The 20,762-nt window shown below is 51.3% G+C and overlaps 9 protein-coding genes across 9 annotated transcripts; 6 read left to right on the forward strand and 3 right to left on the reverse strand.

The window, feature by feature from the left end:
* The first annotated feature begins 25 nt into the window (after window positions 1-25).
* Window positions 26-3,465, forward strand: P153DRAFT_419312 (uncharacterized protein). Its single transcript, XM_033672181.1, has 5 exons — window positions 26-202; window positions 254-1,180; window positions 1,234-1,572; window positions 1,949-2,682; window positions 2,760-3,465. The coding sequence occupies exons 1-5, from the start codon at window positions 70-72 to the stop codon at window positions 3,030-3,032; spliced, it is 2,406 nt and encodes an 801-aa protein (XP_033529052.1). The 5' UTR covers window positions 26-69; the 3' UTR covers window positions 3,033-3,465.
* Window positions 3,466-6,314: 2,849 nt separating this feature from the next.
* Window positions 6,315-7,570, reverse strand: P153DRAFT_7257 (acyl-CoA N-acyltransferase). Its single transcript, XM_033673366.1, has 2 exons — window positions 6,786-7,570; window positions 6,315-6,733 (listed from the first exon to the last, which is right to left on the reverse strand). The coding sequence occupies exons 1-2, from the start codon at window positions 7,419-7,421 to the stop codon at window positions 6,695-6,697; spliced, it is 675 nt and encodes a 224-aa protein (XP_033529053.1). The 5' UTR covers window positions 7,422-7,570; the 3' UTR covers window positions 6,315-6,694.
* Window positions 7,571-8,374: 804 nt separating this feature from the next.
* P153DRAFT_427329 (kinase-like protein) lies at window positions 8,375-10,163 on the forward strand. The gene is made up of 5 exons (XM_033672660.1): window positions 8,375-8,388; window positions 8,452-9,302; window positions 9,356-9,433; window positions 9,480-9,595; window positions 9,644-10,163. Exons 2-5 carry the CDS (start codon window positions 8,864-8,866, stop codon window positions 10,010-10,012), a joined length of 1,002 nt encoding a protein of 333 aa, XP_033529054.1. The 5' UTR covers window positions 8,375-8,388; window positions 8,452-8,863; the 3' UTR covers window positions 10,013-10,163.
* A 496-nt stretch (window positions 10,164-10,659) lies between these two features.
* On the forward strand, window positions 10,660-12,816 carry P153DRAFT_329239 (U3 small nucleolar RNA-associated protein-like protein). The gene is made up of 2 exons (XM_033665380.1): window positions 10,660-11,673; window positions 11,729-12,816. Exons 1-2 carry the CDS (start codon window positions 10,696-10,698, stop codon window positions 12,761-12,763), a joined length of 2,013 nt encoding a protein of 670 aa, XP_033529055.1. The 5' UTR covers window positions 10,660-10,695; the 3' UTR covers window positions 12,764-12,816.
* A 370-nt stretch (window positions 12,817-13,186) lies between these two features.
* On the forward strand, window positions 13,187-15,236 carry P153DRAFT_391996 (uncharacterized protein; the record flags this gene model as incomplete). The annotated part of the gene is made up of 2 exons (XM_033671110.1): window positions 13,187-15,038; window positions 15,184-15,236. 2 exons carry the CDS (start codon window positions 13,187-13,189, stop codon window positions 15,234-15,236), a joined length of 1,905 nt encoding a protein of 634 aa, XP_033529056.1.
* A 40-nt stretch (window positions 15,237-15,276) lies between these two features.
* P153DRAFT_380484 (uncharacterized protein) lies at window positions 15,277-15,768 on the reverse strand (the record flags this gene model as incomplete). The annotated part of the gene is made up of 1 exon (XM_033669933.1): window positions 15,277-15,768. One exon carries the CDS (start codon window positions 15,766-15,768, stop codon window positions 15,277-15,279), a length of 492 nt encoding a protein of 163 aa, XP_033529057.1.
* Window positions 15,769-16,351: 583 nt separating this feature from the next.
* P153DRAFT_278439 (uncharacterized protein) lies at window positions 16,352-17,053 on the forward strand (the record flags this gene model as incomplete). Its single annotated transcript, XM_033662954.1, has 1 exon — window positions 16,352-17,053. The coding sequence occupies one exon, from the start codon at window positions 16,352-16,354 to the stop codon at window positions 17,051-17,053; it is 702 nt and encodes a 233-aa protein (XP_033529058.1).
* Window positions 17,054-18,079: 1,026 nt separating this feature from the next.
* Window positions 18,080-19,953, forward strand: P153DRAFT_278819 (uncharacterized protein; the record flags this gene model as incomplete). Its single annotated transcript, XM_033662977.1, has 3 exons — window positions 18,080-18,209; window positions 18,258-18,379; window positions 18,430-19,953. The coding sequence occupies 3 exons, from the start codon at window positions 18,080-18,082 to the stop codon at window positions 19,951-19,953; spliced, it is 1,776 nt and encodes a 591-aa protein (XP_033529059.1).
* A 214-nt stretch (window positions 19,954-20,167) lies between these two features.
* Window positions 20,168-20,724, reverse strand: P153DRAFT_7321 (uncharacterized protein). The gene has a single exon (XM_033673367.1). It carries the CDS (start codon window positions 20,661-20,663, stop codon window positions 20,382-20,384), a length of 282 nt encoding a protein of 93 aa, XP_033529060.1. The 5' UTR covers window positions 20,664-20,724; the 3' UTR covers window positions 20,168-20,381.
* Between the last annotated feature and the right edge of the window lie 38 nt (window positions 20,725-20,762).

The raw sequence follows: 20,762 nt of genomic DNA on the forward strand, positions 1-20,762 counted from the left end.
CCCGCGATCTTCGATAATGCGGTCACCTCCGTATTCCACATTCACCCTTCACACCTCGACCTTGCAGCCATGAGCAACACAGAGATCGAACAGCGCTGCAATGTGCTACGAAACGACTTGAAAGCATGGGAAAAGAAATTCGCGTCTCAGAACAATGGCAAGAAAGCTGGGCGTGGAGATATCAAGGCGGATGCTACCATTTGTATGCACGCGATGTTCGCAGTCTAATGCACTCTAAGCTGACTCTTTCCAGCCCAGAAATACAAAGAATACAACAAGCTACGCGACCAACTCTCCGGCAAAGCAGCGCCTCAGACACCCTCGAAACAGACTTCAAGCCGCAAACTCGCATACGATGGTGACCGAACACCGAAAGCACCACCCAAGCCCCTTGTATTCACACCACTCAAGCGGAAGAGGGAGGACGACCTGGAATCGGAAGCTGCAGACGATGCAGCTGAATTTCTATCACCACAAGGACCCACTGTTATTGGACCGACTCCGCAGCGCGACGGCATAGTACTCGGCTTGTTCGACCTTATTTCAGCAGAAACACCGAGCAAGAAGAGGGCTGTCTTGGTGGATGTAGAGCCAAACGCGCTACAAACACCGAGTAGGAAGATACATAAGGCAGCGAGCGAGGGCTCACTAGAGTCAAGAGCGCGAGGGGACAGGACACCACTGTCTGCTGGGAAGAGGTTTATTTTCAATCAATTTGTCACGCCGAAGAAGAGAAGGTTGGATGACGAGGGCACGCCGACGTCTGCTTTGCCAGGGCTGGCTACCCCTGCGTTCCTGCGACGAGACAACGCCTTGACTGTGATTGATGAGACAGACGAGGCGACACCGCGCCCAGCACCGTGGAAAAGGCGTGGTCTGGGTATGGGGAGGAGTCTTAGCTCTATGATCCAGGCTATGAAGAAAGATGAAGACGATAGGCTCGACGAAGAAGCAGACATTATGCGCGAATTAGAGATGGAAGAGGATGATTATCCCATGCCGAGGAAGGTTAGATTGCCAGAAGTCCAGGTCGAGGATAGCCAAGCAATGCCTCTGGGTCCTGATCGAGGCGAGGAATCCGAGGAAGAGAGTGGATCGGATTCCGGGCTGGGTCCGAATGGCAAGCCGAGAAAGGTGTGGAAGAAGAAGGGGCTCAAAAGGCAGACACGACGCGTCATTAGTATGTTTTTCCCCTTTGCGCAGCAACATGTGCATTCACTGACTGTCCCCCAGTGCGGCCAAACTTTGTCAAACCCCAAGCTCCCCCGCTCCTTGAAGTTCAAGACGATGATGATAAAGACAAGATCGAACAATCAGCCGTGCCTGAAACTCAGGTACAGTCTAACGGTCATGACGACTTTGGCTCGGACGACGATGAATCGGAGTATGCGAGCGACGTCTCACATTCCACAAAGAAGCGCAGGGACTTGCCCAAGAAGGTGGAGGCGCCGAAGAAGGAGGGCATTGTTAAGACGGCGGCGCGTAAGATCAAGGCTACTGCGCATGCGAACTATCAGAGACTAAAGATTAGGGGTAAGGGTGGGAATGGGAATGGTGGGAAGGGAAAGTTTGGCAAGAGGAGATGATTGCAGAATAGGTAGTGGATAAGGAATCAACATAATCAAGAGTCGTACTGCAGTCCAGAATGGCGAGTTGCTGCCTAACAAGATTACACGGGGTAACCCTTGCAAAGTAAGGACAATCAAAAAATCAGCCGCAATACTGCAGGGAGATAGGGGACGCCGCGTTTGTTACTCCTGTTGTTCATATTGTTCTCCGAGCTCTGAGACAGCACGAGACTGTGTGACCACATGGGTCATTCGGACCAGGTAGCGCCCACACATGCAAATACAGGCTGCAAGATACATATAAACACTTTGTCCTCTTTGAATGATGTGATAATCCAAACTGCAGCAAATGGCATACATAAGGCACAGAACGTTTGAAGGCTATGATGCGCCCTGGCGATCGGCGTACGCTTACACGCCAAGCTCTGCGGCGGCGACTCCATATCGAGCTCCACCCAAGCTCCCACCAACAAACACGACAACCGTAACCACGCCTACAACCCACCAACCACTCCGACCTCGCACCACCTCCCCATTCTCTCTCACCGACCTCACAGCGCCGCACAAGATGGCCGAAAAAGAACTCTCGCACGTGCTCCAGCAGCTCCGCCACACGCTCCAAACACACAACTACCACCAATCCACATCACTATTGTCCAAAGCCAAAGTCGCGCTGCTCAAACTCAACGCCCTCATCCCCTCGGAAAAGAGCTCGCGGAAAAACCTGCAGCTGGCGCGCGAAACCCTCGAGCTCGGCGCCATCATCTCCATCCGCCTCAAAGACACCGTCTCCTTCACGCGCTACTTCCAGCAGCTGCAACCCTTCTACTCCCTGCCCGAGTCGGCGCTGCCTCGCCATGGCGGGAACGCGAGCAAAGTCACGGGTCTGTACTTGCTGTTGCTGCTGAGTGACGGCGACTACGCGGGGTTCCACACGCTGCTCGAGACACTGGAGGTGGCGGCGGCGCAGGAGAAGCGGCGTCTGGACGACGATGCGTTTGTGCAGTACCCGATCCGGTTGGAGCAGGCGCTGATGGAGGGGAGCTACGATAAGGTGTGGGCGGAGCTCAAGGGCGAGCGGGTGCCGAGTGAGGAGTTTGGAATCTTCTCAGAGGTGCGTCATCATCTGCACATTACCATACCTTCTCACCGACCCAGTTTTCTATGCACACAGCGCTAACACTCGACTAGATCCTCATCGGCACCATCCGCAAGGAAATCGCGTCCTGCAGCGAGCGCGCATACCCCTCCATCCCCATCGCCGACGCCAAATCCCTCCTCTTCCTCGACTCGGAGGGCAGCGTCGTCAGCTTCGCGAAGGAGTTGGGCTGGGTGGTCAAGGACGGGAGAATATACTTCCCGCAGCAGGAGGACGACTACCAGACCAAAGACATCCTCGTCACGAGTGATCAGGTCATTGAGAACACGCTGGGCTATGCGAGGGAGTTGGAGACCATTGTTTGAGAGATGAGAGCGATGGGAGGCAGAGGATTGCGGAAGTGCAGCGTGCGTGCTGTACGATACTTTCATCGGGGCTGTGAAAAGCACTGCGTTGGCGGCATGCAGAGCACTAGATTGGGCCTGGCATGATGATAGACTCACGACGATGAAATGATATTATGCTCTTCTGTGGAATGGCATGGAATAGATGATACATGGAGCTTTAATCATTATCTCATCTCATAATTTACATTCATGCGTTCATGCGCAATCCAGACGTTCACCTTTTCTCATCCAATACACGAACTACTCCGTTCCCTGTCTACCCAATCTGTTCCATATAGTTCCAACCAAACGAAACAAAACCTCTCCATTGTCATCTAGTTTGCCAAATTTGGATTTACTTTGGGTTTGGAACGGCACTCCTCCGCCCCGACACATCGTCAAGGTTGTCATCACTTTTTGAGTTCCATATAGAAGGGCTTTCCATGTTCTTTCGAGCGATGGTTTTATGTTTGGAGAAGAGAAGACGGAACAGAGCATTTCAGGATGAAGTCATGGTTTTGGTAGTGAATTAACAGTGGTTCCAAACATGGGGTGGGACATGATCGCTGGTTTATCAGTCTTTTTGTGAATGGATTGGGAGGGAGCACAGAGCAGAGCGCAGGACATCAATCTGTCGTACGCTGATTTTTGGTAGATGGAGGAAGCAGAGCAGAACGCAAGACATCAGCAGGCCGTCAGATGCATTTTGGTAGACAGACGGAAGGAGAGAGCACAGACATGTACATATAGTCCTGGAATTTTTGATGGATAGATAGACAGAGAGAAAGAGAAGAGTCCAAGTCTGGAGTTTGCACACGGAGTGCGGAAGACAAAAACATGTCTGAGATTGTTGATTCTTTTTGGTAGTAGATAGCGCGAAGGAGAGTACACAGACATGATCAGTTGGCACTTAGGTTTCAGTATCGGCCATGAAAGAAGGATGACGAGGGAGCAAGAGTCCAGGACACAGGACATGAGTAATACTTCGTTGGTTTTTCGCAGATGGCAGGGTGGAGAGGAGAGTCTGAAGACATGTCACATAATGCTTTGAGTTTTGATGGTTGTAGGCATAACATGGAGTGAGTCGAGTTGAGATTGCTTATGCGGAACACAAACACATACTTTGTCGGGTTCGGGTTCGAATTCTTTTTGTGGATAAATGGATCGAGGACAGAGAAGAGTACAGGACATCCTCTGGGGCATCGTGGTTTTGGTGTGTAAGGTGGTATGATGAGAAGTAGAAGAAAAGAATCTAGAGCGCGAAGGAGAACATCGAATGGTTCGTCGTAGTTTTCGATAGTGGATAGAGTAGGAAGAACAGAGTCCCGAAACATGTCACAACCTTTTGGTAAATGATACTAGTAGAGCAGATTTCCTCCCTACACATCACCATACCAGCAGTTGGTTTTGGTGGTAAATATAATAGCAGTCGAACGTGTTATAGTGGAGCTGGAGAAGAAGAGCGAGAGGAAGAGATTGGCTGTTGGCCGAAAGGGCGCACCCGACATGGACCCAGTAGTTATCGGATTTTTGTGCGGAAGAGAGCGGCTGGTCCGTCCATACCATCAAATTCTCTTGGTTTTTGGAGAATAGAGTGAAGGTGAGTGCTTGTTGTATGGGATGGAATAGTCATTTTTTGGATTCGTGACCGAACATTGTAGCAGTGACTGGGAGTTTTTGTCCACGACATGTAATAACCATGCCGTCATTTTTGATAGTATATGCATCAGAGTATCTTTCTTAGAAGTCGGGAATCTCGATCATGGGATTTTGCTGTGAGAAAGTGGTGGGTTGAAGACTGGTGGAGGGAGTACAGTCATACGTCTTGCTCTTTGAGGATTTGATGTTTCGCACAAATTTTGAGTCAGACCAGAGAAGGCGCACATGTCGGCGAATCAGAGTCGATTTTAACAAAGTACAGAGGTTTGAGTTATAAAGAACGATGGAGGGGAGTAGAGAGTTTATATACGAACAGATTGCAGGGAAGTGCGCCAATTTCACATCAACATGGATTCTTCAGAGTGTGCGGATTTGACCTTTGTTTAGAAAGGTACCTCAAGTTGAGGGGAACCACATGGCACCCAGTTTTCGGCCTTTCGAATACACAAATTTGCTTCCTCGGTTCCAACTAGCAGTTACTTCCATGTGTCCCTCGAACTGCGGTTTCAAGCCGGGACATCTCCCCGACCACATACTTGGATCGGACGTTGTTTTCAAGATAAGAATTGGGATTTGAGGTTTTTAGTATGTGTTCCGTAGCCTGATCGTACTCGCAGACATGTAGTTCTCGATAAAGAAGTTTCAAACATTGAATCCAGGGTTTTGTACAACAGACAGACTTTTTTTTTCGGTTGATAAAGTGTTTGGCCTACTAGTCTCTAGCCACAATATGAGCTGAATGGTATTTTGACTGCAGAAACCGGAGCACACCTGTCCGAAATCTTCCATTTTCTCATTTTTGCAAAAGTTTAAAATGTGTTCGAAAGAAGGAAAGTACAGTCCACAAAGAGATCTACAACTTATAGTGAAAATTAGGAGAGACAAGTGCCATGGACAATGCCTCGAAGGCTTTCGGTATCTCTATGTGCCAGATGTTCGGAGTGAAGAAGAAGAAGCCAGCCGGGAGCAGAGATGATATTACTCGAGAGGATTTACGCATGCAGTTTGTCTTCTTGTATTTAGATAGGTTCCTGGCTTCCTCACCAACAGAACATGACAGTGAACAAGTTGGCTTTTTGGATCCAGAGAACGCAACGAAGGTAGTTCGCTCCAGGGTGTGTCTGTTTGAGGATACGTTGTTTTGGAAAATTTCCCTGATCGTTATGATCAGAATAACCAATACTTTGAATCGGCGATTGGGGTATATCTGATTACTTGACATACGAATGGTCTGTGTATTTAGTTTTCCAGGCCGGGTGTTCTTTCACATGAAGAACTCATTGTTTGGGCTTTATAACGTGACCACGGCTAGAGAAAATGTATGTGGGGTTGACAAAAAGACTCTCAACACATGAGCCATGAAGGCAGCTTTTGGAAGATGATAGGCAGACGATGAAAGAGGTATATAACATCTGAGCAGGTGTTGGGTCATCTCAGTAACCAAGCTCCATAGCTTCTGAAGCTACAAGTTTTTGAATATGACAATGGAGATGTGATTGACAGAACGAAGGAAATGACCACAGGTTGTATATTTATGTACTTACCAAGCTGAACGTTCGGAAAGACTCGCCTAGTCCCACAAAATGCTTGTGGATATAGCTCCACGCGCCAGGAAGCAGTACATGGTTCACTAGTAATCGCCACACTCGGATGATGAAGAGTGTTCAACAGTTCAAGAGACTGGTAGTGATTTGTCACCTCATCATGCGAAGTTGTCCTGTTTGAGCCTAATAACCCTTCAGACCACCTAAACCAACAGGGGTAATGAAATCTCCATTGATTCCCATATTCGAAATCCTATGTGTTGTTAAAGCTGTCGAAACTAGGAAGACCTTCAGATCTAGTTGACCCAAACAGGTTGGCCGTTCCGCCGTACTCTAGACCGCAGCATTGTTTGAAGCGCTCAGCAAATGTCCAATCTATCGCAGCGTATTCGTTTAGAGAACGGCATATCCTCAGATCATTAAGGTTGACGAGGTAGTTCATGGCGTGCCTTCGCGCTTCGCCGGCCTCAACATGAGCTGTAGTTCAGTCAGCCATTGTCCACCTTATCTGTCAGGTGGGTGTACTCACAATGAAATGCAGAACCTCATTCCCTCCGTACTTCTTCAAATCCAACTCCACTTCTCTGGCCTTTTCGAACCCATGTCTCGCATACATTGGCGCTCCCATCGGACTCGCTTCAAGATATGCCTCCAACCCTGCTTCGTCTGCCTTACCACACCCCCAACGCACTAGCATACTCCCAGCCCCTCGTCTTTCGTGGTTGGGAAGTGTGACTAGTGTATCCAGGACGTAGTATGGCCGCTTCCCTAGGATCTCTCTCTTATTCACGTTGAAGAGGTCATGGAGACCCTTAGATAATTCCGGATCACCCTCGTCATACGGCTCTGGAATCTTGAAATCGGCGTCCACTTCTTCCCACGTTCTTTCCTTTGCACCTTCTTTCCCAGGTTTCATGTGACGCCAACGTGCTCCTGCGATCATCTCGCCAGTAGACGTATCGATGCACTTGAGGTAAAGGATGCCTTTGTTGACGATGCCGCTGCGAATTTCTTCGGTTACTCTAGCGAGCGTTTTCTGTGACGCTTCGCCGCGGGAGTAGAAGACCTTGTTTATAGTAGGGCCGAATACTTCGTGTCGGATACGCATGTACTGCTCTGCTTCTTCTGGCCTCAGCAGTGAGACTTGGAGTTTCGGGTCCGGCATCTTGAAGATTTTGGTGGCAGTGGGAGTCAGGCAACGCTGAGGTTACAGACGCAAATATGGTGTGGTGTTGCGAAATGTAATTGAGATGGACGACGGCCTTTTCGTGGGATTATGGGGTAGTAGTTTCTCTGGGCAAAGTCTACGTTTTATGACTGATTCCGACAAGACAAATGGTAGGATGATGTTGGGAAACAAGCCGGGGTGAGCTCTTACCTTATGTGTTCGGAATACAAGTCGGAATGAGGATAACGGCTAGACCAGATTCAATCCGAGGGTAAGTGAATCGAACGCAGCTCCAATGAGCAACGGCCAGCATGCAGGATCGACGGCAAGAGACAAGGGCAGGCGAACTCATTACGAAGGGCGGTCAGCTCCACCTGAAGTTGGGGAAACCCGTGCACGGCTTCCTTCGGTTCAACATGGTCACGATGGCGGAAGATGGCTGTTAAATAGGTTACACAAACGTTGCTAGAAATTGTAGAATTGATAGGAGGTCAGTGCCAGGCTGAAATACGTCTGTGTTGGTCTTAAGGTCGTGCAGAAGAACGCTTGCAGCAGATGTTTACTCTGTAGACGTTTGCCCAGTCACCCTCGGCCCGTAGATCCGAGTCTTGAAATCAAACGGTTATGTATCATAGTCTGCTTATGTCATAAAACAGACTCATCTCTTTGTCCACAAACCTCCCGTCTCTCTCCACTCCTCAATTTCTATCCGCTCTAAATACTGCGCCGCTGCACAATGATGTCGACAGCTGCTCCCCGTTCTCCGCAACTGCTATCGCCGCCTTCTCTTCTCACATAACATCGTACTGGGCATTCCAGTCCTACCTAGATTTATGATGTCAATTGGATCGCCATACGTACCTCGATGGCCAATCATCATTTGTGCGATTGTAAAGCTTACAAGAGTGTCTGCTTCACCTTGTATCCCAGGAAATCTTATGTCCATCGTTGCTGTGACTTACAGGTAACTGTAATGAGACTATCACATGTGTGGCCTTACCCGAAGGGGTCGGTAACCTTTGCGAAGACATTCCACGGCAAGAGCATAGGCGCTTTCACATCTGTTGTCCGTCCGCGGAGCTGTGCTGGCCTTCCGCTGAGAGTGCTGACTCGAATTGAGCCTACTTTGAGGACATGTGGTCATACAATTCCACACAAACAAGAAGGCGTGACTGCTCATATCCACCGAACTTGAGTTCCATTACACAAATTAATTTACATCAGAAGGTTGCTGGTTCAAAGGCTAGCCATTTCATAGAGAAAAGATTATGTAAGCTATCCATATCACAAACACGAGCGACGCATCAAGACAACATGAAACAGCAATCACTCTTATATCTATCGATCCCAGACGTTTACTTGGTCAGCACTCCATCCCCCAATGACGTTCCGTCTCGGGCAAACGCTTCGTGGAGCTAGGTGGAATTACCTTCTTGTCGATGATCTCGGCCACAAAACCACAACTTCGAATGTTTTCAAAGCAGAGATTCTACCGCGGGCTCAATCGCAGCTTCCGGGGAAATGGCTGGTCTATCATATGGGACGCCTGTATAACTACCGCTAATTTCATCTCTAGGGCTTTTGTCAAAACAAGTTCCCAGAAAGAAACCCTGGATCTGCTGAAGCATGAGCACGGTTGCTATATGAATCCCGCTATTCGCTCGTCTCAAAATATCCGCGCTATGTATGATGCCATTGACGTTCATGGTAGCTTTGCGAGTAAGCGCCCATATTGCCTGGCTTTCGAGTGGATGGACTGTACTCTGAAGGATGTCTGCTCTATATCTCACAGGCTAGATTCCGTGTTGCACCAAAGCATAGCCAGAGCTATTTTAGGGGCACTTGACACTTTGAAGTCGCAACGACTCGTTCATACAGGTATGCCCTGCGTCCTGCAGACCGGATGCTCGAACACATACTGACTGAGTTAGACATCAAGAATGATAATATCCTTATCTCTGGCCTTGACGGATCATCTCCTGTAGTGAAGCTTGGAGACTTAGGACTAGGTAGTCGTCTTGTCCCGATCATAATAGTCACGCTGACATAAAATAGTGCGCTCGGAGGGTTTCAATGAGTACCCTGTTCAGCCCTTCGCAATGCGCGCTCCTGAAGTCTGGTCAGGGATAGGTTGCTTTCCTTGCTCTGATGTGTGGGCTTTCGCTGTTGCAGTTAGTTGCCCTATTGCTTTGTGTGCATACTCGGAATAACGAAGGAAGCTTTTCGACTGGATCTCCCCTTGCACCTTCGGTATCAATGACATGCCCGATGGTCACTGGCCGCAGCCGTGGGCAATGGCAAAGCTTTTACGAATATTCCCTGGCTCCGTTACGATTCACGCCACTGACCCGAACTACCAAGGGTACTTCAGGATTGCCAAGCTGATCGAAAAATCTGGATATGGTGACAGCACAGACTCGAAGTGTTTTGAAACACTTTCATTTGGGGAGGAGCTCAAGAAGCTGGATATACCGCCGGCGCTCGCGAATTTCTTTCGCTACCTGCTCCAAGTCGATTCTAAACAAAGACCTACCGCAATAGACGCGCTGAAATCGCAGCAATTTCATTATCTCGGCGGAAAGAACTGATATTTGGGATATCATTTCACGTTGGAAAGCATTTCTCGATGTGTAAAGTAGGAAAATTCTGCACCCACTCTCATGTACGCGATGTTCTAGTTGTATGAGCGCGTACTGCCTTACAGCACGCTACACATGCATTTGCTGTCCAGCTTCCGGGTTAGTCCCATAAGAATGTGATGCTGTTTACAAAATACCATATTGAGAACGCATCGACTCCTGAGCCATGTGATGCTATAGCCATTGAACATGCAAAAAGTGGCTCACCGACTCACCAAGATCTGTACCGTGCAGACCGTACAAATATACATCAACAATAGCAAGCAGATTGATGAGTAATTGCATCTTACGCCGCCTCCGTTCGTGGAGGCGAAAGCCCGCATATAGTTTCGAGAAACGATGATTTAAGATTTCCTATTCCGTCCAGTTGGAAAACCGTCGATTATAGACAATCGCTTGCCCTTGCATTGCCAGCTAGTGATACGGCTTCCAAAGCTTGTATCGTGTGACAGGAAATATTCGTTCCATGGTGGAAGTATTGGTCGGTCTCGTACAGTGTATACCACTTGCGCAGACCGAGTACCGGCCTGGACACTAGTAACTAGCGTCCTTTCCAATTCCGAACAATTTTCCTCAAAACTTTAGTTTTCGCGACGCCCGTTTGAAGCCGCATAACTTCACGCGTCGCCACAATGGCTCCAGTAGCAACTACCCCGCATAAATCCAATGGTCATCAGCGATATCTGCCCAAAGATGCGCCAAATTTCCCGAAGTTCGACCTCGATAACGAAGGCAGCGATGCAGAAGCCGGAGCGCTGCAGACAGTGAACGAACCACAAGAGCCTGAGTGGGAAGGCTTTGAAGGGCTGGATGAAGACAAGGACGGCAAGAAAGAGGACGAGAACATGGACGAGGACGAGGACGAGGACGAGGAAAGTGATACAGAGAGCGTGGTAATCGAGCTGGAAAAAAAGAAAAAGGAAAAGATTATCCTGCCAAAAGACGCGGAGGAAGAGGAGCTTGAGCGCATGATCTTTGGCGACTCAGCAGGCTTCAAGGAAGGTCTGGAAGCTTTCTCGCTCAAAGGAACGGCCGGCGCATACGGAGACAGCTCAGATGAGGAACAAGGCCAGGACGCAGACTTGGACAATGTCGCGGACCAGGACTTGTTCTTCTTCGATGCAGGCCCGGTCGCGGCGCCTGCTGGCTCGGTCGCTATCACCAAAACGCAAGACTCAGAGGACGAGGGCGACAGGCCAGCGTGGGAGGATAGTGACGACGAGCGACTGGTCGTGAGCCTGGCGTCAGTACCGCAGCTGAGGAAATTGAGAGACACGGCCGAGGACGACTTGGTCAACGGCAAGGAGTATGCGCGCAGGTTGAGGAAGCAGTACGAGAGACTATACCCGACACCAGATTGGGCAATGTATGCGACCGGCAAGGCAAACAAAAAGCGAAGACGCACGATCAACGATGAGGAGGACAGCGGCGAGGAGTCTGCGAGTGACATGGACGTGGATGAGGAAGACCTGTCCACTCAGCCTTTGGCAAGACTACTGAAAGAAGCGGACATTCTCTCGCGCAACGCGAGAGGTCCTGCGAAGAGAAGAAAGCTACAAGCTGGCACAGTCGACATTCAGAGGCTGAAGGACGTCTCCAAAGCGGGTCCCGTAAGCATTACCCTGTTGTTCCTCTCTGAACATCTCACTGACATGTGCGTAATAGTCTGCGATAACCTCTCTATCGTTTCACCCTGCATACCCGCTCCTCCTCTCCTCTGGCCCCAGCTCGACTCTCCACCTCCATCACGTCAACCCCAATCCCCCAAACCCGAATCCCCTTCTTACATCTCTGCACATCAAGCGCACACCTCTCACCACAACTGCCTTCCATCCTTCGGCATCAGATTCAAGAATCTTCCTCAGCGCACGTCGCCGCTATTTCCACGTTTGGAATATTGCAACAGGCAGCGTCGAGAAGGTCTCGCGTGTTTATGGCCACCAGCACGAACAGCGCACAATGGAATACTTCTCATTATCGCCAAATGGCAAGCACATGGCTTTGCGAGGCTCCTCGAGAAAGGGTGGAGGTGTAATCAACATCCTCGATGCTAAAACGCTCCAGTGGGTCACACAGGCTCGTATTGAATCCCGGGGCGGTGTCGCAGATTTTGTGTGGTGGGGAGATGGGAGTGGCCTCAGTATCGCGGGAAAGAACGGCGAGGTTACCGAATGGAGTGTTGAACAGGGTGTAGTTGGACGATGGAACGATGAGGGTGCTGTTGGTACCACAGTCATAGCCCTTGGTGGTAAAAGTGGAAGGGAATCGTGGATAGGTGGGGATCGATGGGTTGCCATCGGAAGCTCGTCTGGTGTTGTCAACATTTACGATCGGAGAGCATGGAGCGAAAATGACCCGACCGTCAAAAACGCAGCTGTGTCGAACAATGGCATACCAAAGGCACCGAAACCGTTGCGCGCGTTGCAGAACCTCACAACGCCGATCTCTCATCTGGCGTTCTCCCCAGATGGACAGGTAATGGCTATGGCGAGTCGATGGAAAAACAACGCCATGAGACTGGTGCATTTGCCTTCTGCTACAGTGTTCAAGAACTGGCCGACAGAAAAGACCCCACTTGGAAGAATTACTTCTGTTGCCTGGGGTAGGCCCTCAGAGGAGGAGGAGCGAGAAGGCAGTCTTGCACTCGTGGCTGTTGCTAACGAGACCGGTCACATCAGGTTGTGGGAGGTGAGAGCTTGAGGGTTGCTTGATGATGAAGTATAGCTAGGTATTCATCTCGGTTCGCGACAGTGTTGTAATAATGCATTGCAGCACCTTCATTTTGTTTCTTCATCCTACGTGTTTGATTGTTGATTCATTATCCTGGCAAGCGCAGTTGCGTACTGCACATTCCCGTGGCAGGCGCGATCATCGCCTGAGCAAACCTTGCTTCGCATGGAACGCACTGTCTTCAGCCTCATACTCATTGCCTGCCTCTGTTCTGCACAGCAATCATGGAAGGAAGGCTCCCTTTGCATGAGGGTAGCCTAGACGAGTTCCTCGCAGCTTTGCCGCTCTCACTTGCACCACACTTTTGTAAGACCGTTACAATCTTTGCACAACACACTTTTGCGAACATCTTCGCAGCTGCATCATACCCATAACATTTTCCCATCTTCGATAATGGGCAGAAACAAGAATATCAGCAGGAACAAGAAGGGCGGATTCACGACGGCTACCAGCCATCACAACACGCAAGCACACCTCCGTGCCAACACTGATACTAGTATATCATCAGGTTCTGGTATTGGATCATCGACGTCAAACATCCAGTCCTTCGATGGCAGCTCCAGGTCATCGACACCATTTACCACTACATCGTACGAACAAGCAAAGCCAGACGCTCCCGCACAGAAACGAGACTCGGTCATATCTAGCAACTGGGAAGGTCCGGAGCCTGATACCAAGTCAGTTCCCAAGCCGGTCCATCGACGTCAGTGGTGGGGCCTGAAACCTTACGGCTGGTGGCCATGCCGTACCTACAGATGGATATACAACTTCTTCGCCGCCCTCTATCGAGTTGCCCACGGTCCCGGGAACAGAGACGTAATCTTAACTATTGGCATGCTAGGAGTCTCCATATTCGCCGGCTGGATAGCCATGGAACTTATGCTCAGGATGTTCCAGTTTACCGCTGCTCAGGACATTGCTCAAGACGCCAACTGTAGTATTGTCTATGTCACCATTCCGGGTCCTATCATCACTGTCTCACTTATCGGCGCTACACCTTCGAATCCTGCTCGGGGTACATACTACTTTTCGGTTGTCAATGGGACGACGGAGTGGTTGAACAGCATCGCTCCACCTAGTCGATTCAGCACCCTCATGACGAAGACTCCCGAAATTGCTTCAATCATTTCGTCACTGCCCGCAACAGGGTCAACCCCCTCAAGCGTACCCTACGTAATACCCACTTGGACTCCGACAATTCCAGTCTCACCACCTTTTACGCCAACATCTTCTGACTTGGGATCTACTTTGACGACTGTCGTGTTATCTGGGACAACTCTGGTAACGACAGTCATCACGGTGTCGCCCCCTTGGAGTGGATTACTACCTTCGTCATTGTCTACACAGACTCTCTTACTACCCGGCCAACCATTTTCTACAGAGGCACCGTCAGGATCAACTTCGGCTACAACACATACTTCCTCATCTGATGTAGGGTTCCCTTCAACCTCGATCATCTTGATCACTATATCTGGCGAAACCCCCACCACTCTGACTAGCATCTCGACGATGATCGTTAGTGGAGTGACGCCAATCACCGTATCCAGCTCTGGCGTACCTGGAACCTTGAACGGTGTGCCGCTGAGAACCACATCCAGTTTCAGCTTGTCTGAACCTTCGAACATGGCATCTTTATTTACCTCTTCCAGCTCATCGTTGCCTCTCACGTCCAGCGTAGCGGCCATACTGACGAGCATGTCGTCCAATGGAGAGCCCGCAACCTCGAACGATGTATCCTCACAAACCACATCTGGCTCTAATCTTCCTGAGATCTCTAGTACAATGGCTCCACCTGCCTCCACCGACCCAGTTGTGTCAACCATGTCGAGTGTCTTGACAACACTCACAAGTACTTTGCCTGGGAGTCAAATCACGACTGTCACCATTGTTTCCCAGACCGGTGTTAGTGTGTCGGTTTCTGGTTCTACGTCTGATCTCAGGATATCTATGATCTCGAGTGCATCACCCAGTTCTGTACTGTTCGTGCCTTCGTCTCTTCTGGCAACACCTACAGACACCTTCTCCGGCGTTGTGGCTACGACAAGTACCAGTATTTCGACGACTGCGGTCAGCGGAGTACCGACATCGCCACCTGGTTCTGTTTCGCCTATGACCTCAAGGGTTGTGTCAACGATCACAAGTATTATATCTGGTGGGCAAACGACAACCATCACCATCGTTTCGACGTCTGTTGTCGGTGCAGCACCTTCTTTGCCAGCATCGTTAGACTTCACTAGGACACCTGGTACTTCGGAACCAACACCCTCAAGCCTACCAACTATTACACGAAGCGATGGCTTTACAGTCTCACTGCCAAAACCATCCACAAGACCTGATCTGTCCCGTTCATCTACACCGTCGACATTGTTCCCATCTCTCACGTCTTCCAGCGATCCCTCAACAACGCCCGGAGAACTATTCACCGCTTCAAGTCAGTTTTTGAGCAGTCTGGGCACTATTTCAGGCTCTTCTATGCCCGATTTTCAGTCTACTTCGCCAACCGGGGTTCCTTCCACAAGTTCTTCTTCACTCGCAACCTCATTGATCCCCAGCAGAGTATCCCCCTCCTCTTTCGTATCGCTGTCGGACACCTCGAGCCCACCAATTTCGGGCTCAAGCTCGCCCAGTGGACTGCAGAGTTCCTTAACTGAATCCTTGGCAAGTATCACGTCTGTGGCATTCACTTCGCCGCTCAGTCCAACTGGCTCTTCATCGAGCGTAACGCTACCACCAGCATACACTATGAATACAACTGAAATTTCGTTACCGCTGTCATCTTCTTCCCGGTCAAACCTCACACAGAGCAGCACACCGAGTTCAAGTTTGAATTTTCCGTCAAGCTCATCAGCTACCTCGATTATTACCACAAGTGTCACGACTACCGTCAGCTCGATGAGTACCTTTAGTTCTTTAATTCCTGGTGTGAACACTTCGTCGACATCGAGTAGTTCAAATGGTTTGAGTCTTATTTCCATGTCATTGTCTTCGAGCAATCCAAGTTCGGCTCAAATTTCGTCGGTTCCAAGCAGTTCTGTCTCGACTTTAAACTCGTCATTATCAGGCCCAGCCTTATCACCATCTGCTCCAAACAGTCTAAACTTTCTGTCGGTATCATCAACTACACATACCTCTACCGTCACAATGGCGACTAGTTTTGCCGCCATTTCTTCGACTGATACTCCTTTGGTCAACGTCTCTTTCTCGTCGACTTCTATGGATTCAGCCAATTCTAGCTCGTTCTTGACGTCCACGATTGTACCGACCATAATCCCTTCGGCAAGCACTACACCTGCGCCCATTTCTGGCGGCACGTCTGCATTCCAAGCTCGCGGTCTCACAACGAGAGTTATATCATACGGAGACACATCCATCAGCTTCGTCTTCCCATCGCCAGAGATCATAACGACAGTGTCGTATTGGACAGGGGTATACCCAACCGTAACCGGACCTTTGCCATCCGATCTCCTGTCTGTGTCCCCAACCACGAGGACAATCCGTCAAACGCCGCTGTCAGAGCTACCCTCATTTGAGCTGTTCAAGCCAACGCCAACCGGATTCATGACAGTGGTGACTACACTTGTCAGCGAAGAAGTGACACAGACACAAACCAAGGTGGTAGCCGCAGCTCAGCCTACACTGTGCGGAGAGTCTGGAAACTTCACGCTCACTTTTGACGATACGGTGGTTGGTCCTGAAGACGATAATCTGATAATCGCGGATGGCATAACGAATCCATATCACCATCTTTTTTACGCAAACGGCTTTGCCAGCGTACCCGATAAGTGGGAGCCATATCCCGCAGTCTCACAACCTAATATCGCGATGTTCCTGCCACTCACAGGCCGTCTCCTGCCCAACACACCGTTCGCAGGCACTCTCCTACCAGGCGAGATTGGTGCAGGACCGCGTGCTTCAGTCAGCGCATACTGGTTCAACGCATATTCGAGCTTCTTCGGCTGCGCTCTGAACGGCCTCACGCCCTGCACGCTCCGCATCTCAGGATATCGCTACGACACTGTGCTCAAGCAAGAAGTGCTTGTCGCGGAACAGAACGCGACGATACCGGCTTGCTGGGGCTACATCAACTGCCGCCTCATGCAGGTCTTCTTCAACGACCAGTTCAGGGCGCTCTCTGGTATCCAGTTCAACGCGTACACATACAACCTTGGGATTCCGCAGGTGCACATGATGGACGACCTGCAGATGGAGTGGTATAATAACACGTGTTCGGCGGGCATACTGAGGATCGGTCATCGCTAGGGCACTTGATGGACTAGGAATGGATTGGAGGTCATCATCTCATAGGGAAACAGCTTTTACCATGTGTTGATACTGGAAGACATTGCGTCTGTGTATAGATTAGCATAGTATGTATTGGGAAGTGGCAAGTTTAGAGTTCAGTGTCAATAACTTCTTGCGTGGCTATACAAGATATGTACCTGTCACGACTGCAGATGACCGGATGGCTCCGACTCAGATGACTCTGTGATGGCTGCTTCGAGGCGCTGGAGATGAGGCGTGGCATTCCGGTTGGCTGGTAATGTTTCGTGGAGTGTGCAATGCAGACAAGTGTTTCAACTATCGTAGACCCTGTGATTAGGTGCAGCTGTCTTGGACGCGTCGGTGGGCACGAACGACGCGTAGGGCAGCTTCGCCCAGTCCACTATTGCGCCATACCCGCCACTTCTGCCTCAGCGCTCCCCACATGATGGATGGTCTTGGCCGTGTGACACAAGATGGTGGGGTCTTGAGGCTGCTGTCCGCGAGGACTGGGACATACATAGTCAGCGCATCATATCTATGGTTATGAGCTTATGGGCTTCTTCCTGCATGCGTCTCCAATCACTGCGTGAGATTCCAGTTTCTTGCCTCTCACCCGCCGAGTGCGTCTTGCTCGTTCGCTGCCATTCGACCAGGTGCTTGCTTTTCCTTCCCAACCTAAGCCGAGTGCAGGCTAGTGTTCCCTCTTTCTGCCGCCTCGCCTTCCAGTGATAGCCGTCTCTTAGTCGAGATATCGCGTGGAGGTCCTCAGCCTGCTGCTGCGACGTTTTCCCGCCCTGTTGAACGACGGGTCACCATTGCGCGACCATCATGAGCACCGTGTTTGCGCCTGCCACTAGTTCGCAAGACGTCGCGGACAAACCCCACCACGACTTTCCCCCACCACAGCCACAAGCACCCTTCGCCCACCAAGAGAAGCCGCCCAACCCGTCCTACTCGTCCGACACGCCGCGAATCACCCACCGACCCTCGCGCGACTTCCGCAACCAGGCTGCGAGCGGCGGAATGGCAGGCGCGAACGGCAATGGGCCGGTACCCGTGCCCAGCGGGCGCATGGCCAACGGCCACGGGCATGGAGGAGCCAACCTGCGCGAGATGGGCTTCGGCGGCCCGCGCAGCCCGCCCAACAACAAGAGTAGGCGACGCTCGTCGTGTGCACCGGGCCCACTGCTGACTGCGACAGACACCTCACACGTCCCCTGCAAATTCTACCGGCAAGGCGCCTGCCAGGCGGGCAAGGCGTGTCCGTTCCTGCACTCGGACGAGCCGCTGACGGAGCGCGCGCCGTGCAAGTACTTCACCAAGGTGAGACAGGCACACGCAGCCACTCGAGTCGCTGCCAGCTAACTCCCCAGGGTAACTGCAAGTTCGGCCACAAGTGCGCCCTCGCCCACATCCTGCCCAACGGCCATGTCGTCAACGGGCGCAACATGGTCGGCCAGTTCGGCCGCATGAACATCCCCCACAACCCCGAGCCGCCCATGAACAGCTCGCTGCTGACCATGCAGGCACACATGGCCCCGATGCAGCCCGGCTACCCGTACCCCATGCAGGACGAGCCCTACGCCTCGCAGAAGAGCCAGTACGACATGATCCCCACCATCGACACCACCTTCTCCTCGCACCCGGGCTCCAACTACGGCTCGCCGCCCAACGAGAATGGCCGCCTGCCCATCTCGCCCATCCAGAAGGGCCTCAGTGTCATGGACGTGCCCCTCCCCGCCTCGTTCGACAGCCAGGGCATCTCCCACATCGCCCGCTACGGTGCCATGGCCTCGTCCGTACCCGCCAAGTTCCTCGCCACTTCGCCACCCTCGTCGTACCACGCCGACTCGTCCGCCCTGCGCAATCTCCACGACTCTGCCTTTGGCGACGGGTCTCGAAGTAGGGCTGCAGCCCTGGGGTCCTCTCCGCCAGAGTCGTTGGGGCAGCCAGTTGGTCGCAGGATGCTGCACTCTGAGCTGGCCGCGAACCGCTCCAAGGGCACCATGTCCTCCAGCGTTGGCGCGCGCCCGTCTTTCAAGGATGAGGAGTGGGACGACACCGACATGATCGGCAAGTTCGAGGAAGACATGCTGCCAAACTCGCTGAGCGACCTCCTTACTCCACAAGAGAAGATGCGCCGCTTTTCCCGCGACCAAGGTGACAACGACGGCAACTCGCTCTCACATCGTGCCTCGTTCTCTAGGTTGGGAGGATCACCAACAACATCGGATATGAAGGTAGGGTCGCCAAATGGTTTCTCCGCATCTCCGTCACGGTTCCAGTCACTCTGGGGCAAGTCGCGTCCCACGAATGATGCGGGGTACGAACCAAGCTCATTGCCAGGAGCCTCCGCCTTTGGCCATGTTGGCTCGCCGCTCCGTAATTCGAGTCTGCACCCTGGAGCCAGTCCGTCGTTACGTGCTATGAACAGGCCAACATTTGGAGACACGAGCTCTTACCTGTCCTCGCCCCCTCGCCAAGCCTCGATGGGCATGATCAGCCAGCAACTGCAGCGGACTCGCATATCGACCCCCCAAGAACCTAGTATCACCAGCAACCCCGTCCACCCCGGTATCAATCGCGTTACCTCGGCCTCCAGCATTGGAAGCGCCGGCGGACGTCTCGGTATTGATCGTGCGGTAAGCAGCAGTAGTATCAGCCGCGAAAGGATTGAGGAAGAGCAGGGCCTGTTCAGCATGGAGGAAGAGGAGGACCTGGCAAAAAGCAAAGATGGCGCGTCTACCACCTCCAGCACAAGCAACAAACGCCTCAGCGGTTTATCCTGGGGCAGTGGTGGAAAGGGCAGCCCGAGTCTAGCCCCCGTTGGCGGCCATCGCACTGCGGGAACCTCTGGTCTCGGACGTGGAGCTGGGCCGTGGGGAAGCAATGCATAGATTCGGTCAACATCCACGACAGCAGTGCCTACCAAGCACCTTTTCACGACGATGCACGAGCAACGACCCTCAAGCAAATCTATGACGCAAATCTATCCCACCGTATCTACCCACCCATCCACCCACCTGCCCCTCCTCGTTTTCCTAGCAGCATCATTCACGGCAACCAAAATTCGGCATCTTCCCCCCTTTCTCTACGGCGGTCTGCGAAAAAAAGAAAAGTCCAGCGGCTTCGGCGGGTTTTGCATACTGGGCGCTTCTCTCGCTTCATTCCTTCCTTCCTTCCTTGCTTCCTCCCCACATGATCTAGGGGAGGTTTTCCTTTTCCAATGGCACACGGGATTTTATATCATGGGCCTTGATTTAAGGGCGTGTTTACGGCATATTTTGGCGCGCGTGCGTGGTTTTTTTCTCATGATTTGAATTTTTTATGAAGGATTTATACACCGATGATATGGTGTTTTTTTTCTCGTTTCTGGAGTGGGGTGAAGTAGATGGGGCGTTTGCTGGGGTGGGTTATGCGATGAGATGAGATGCGATGGGCGGTGAATGAGGTAATTATGATGATTGGATGGGTGGATGTGGGGATACATTTGTATGTCCCCCTGATGCGTAGTATGTGTGTTTATGTATGGTACATGTAGTAAAGGATGTATATGACATGGATTCTTCGACAGGTTGAAGTCTTCCGAGCGTATCGTATCGTCCATGTATACGGAGAAGACGAAGTAACACAGTGCACGTTAGATTTATCCGACATCATCCCATGCGTACAACACAGTAATCGCAATGTTACATTTCTGAGTTGC

The sequence above is a fragment of the Dothidotthia symphoricarpi genome (assembly GCF_010015815.1).
Source record: "Dothidotthia symphoricarpi CBS 119687 unplaced genomic scaffold P153scaffold_1, whole genome shotgun sequence".
NCBI classification, from domain to species: domain Eukaryota; kingdom Fungi; phylum Ascomycota; class Dothideomycetes; order Pleosporales; family Dothidotthiaceae; genus Dothidotthia; species Dothidotthia symphoricarpi.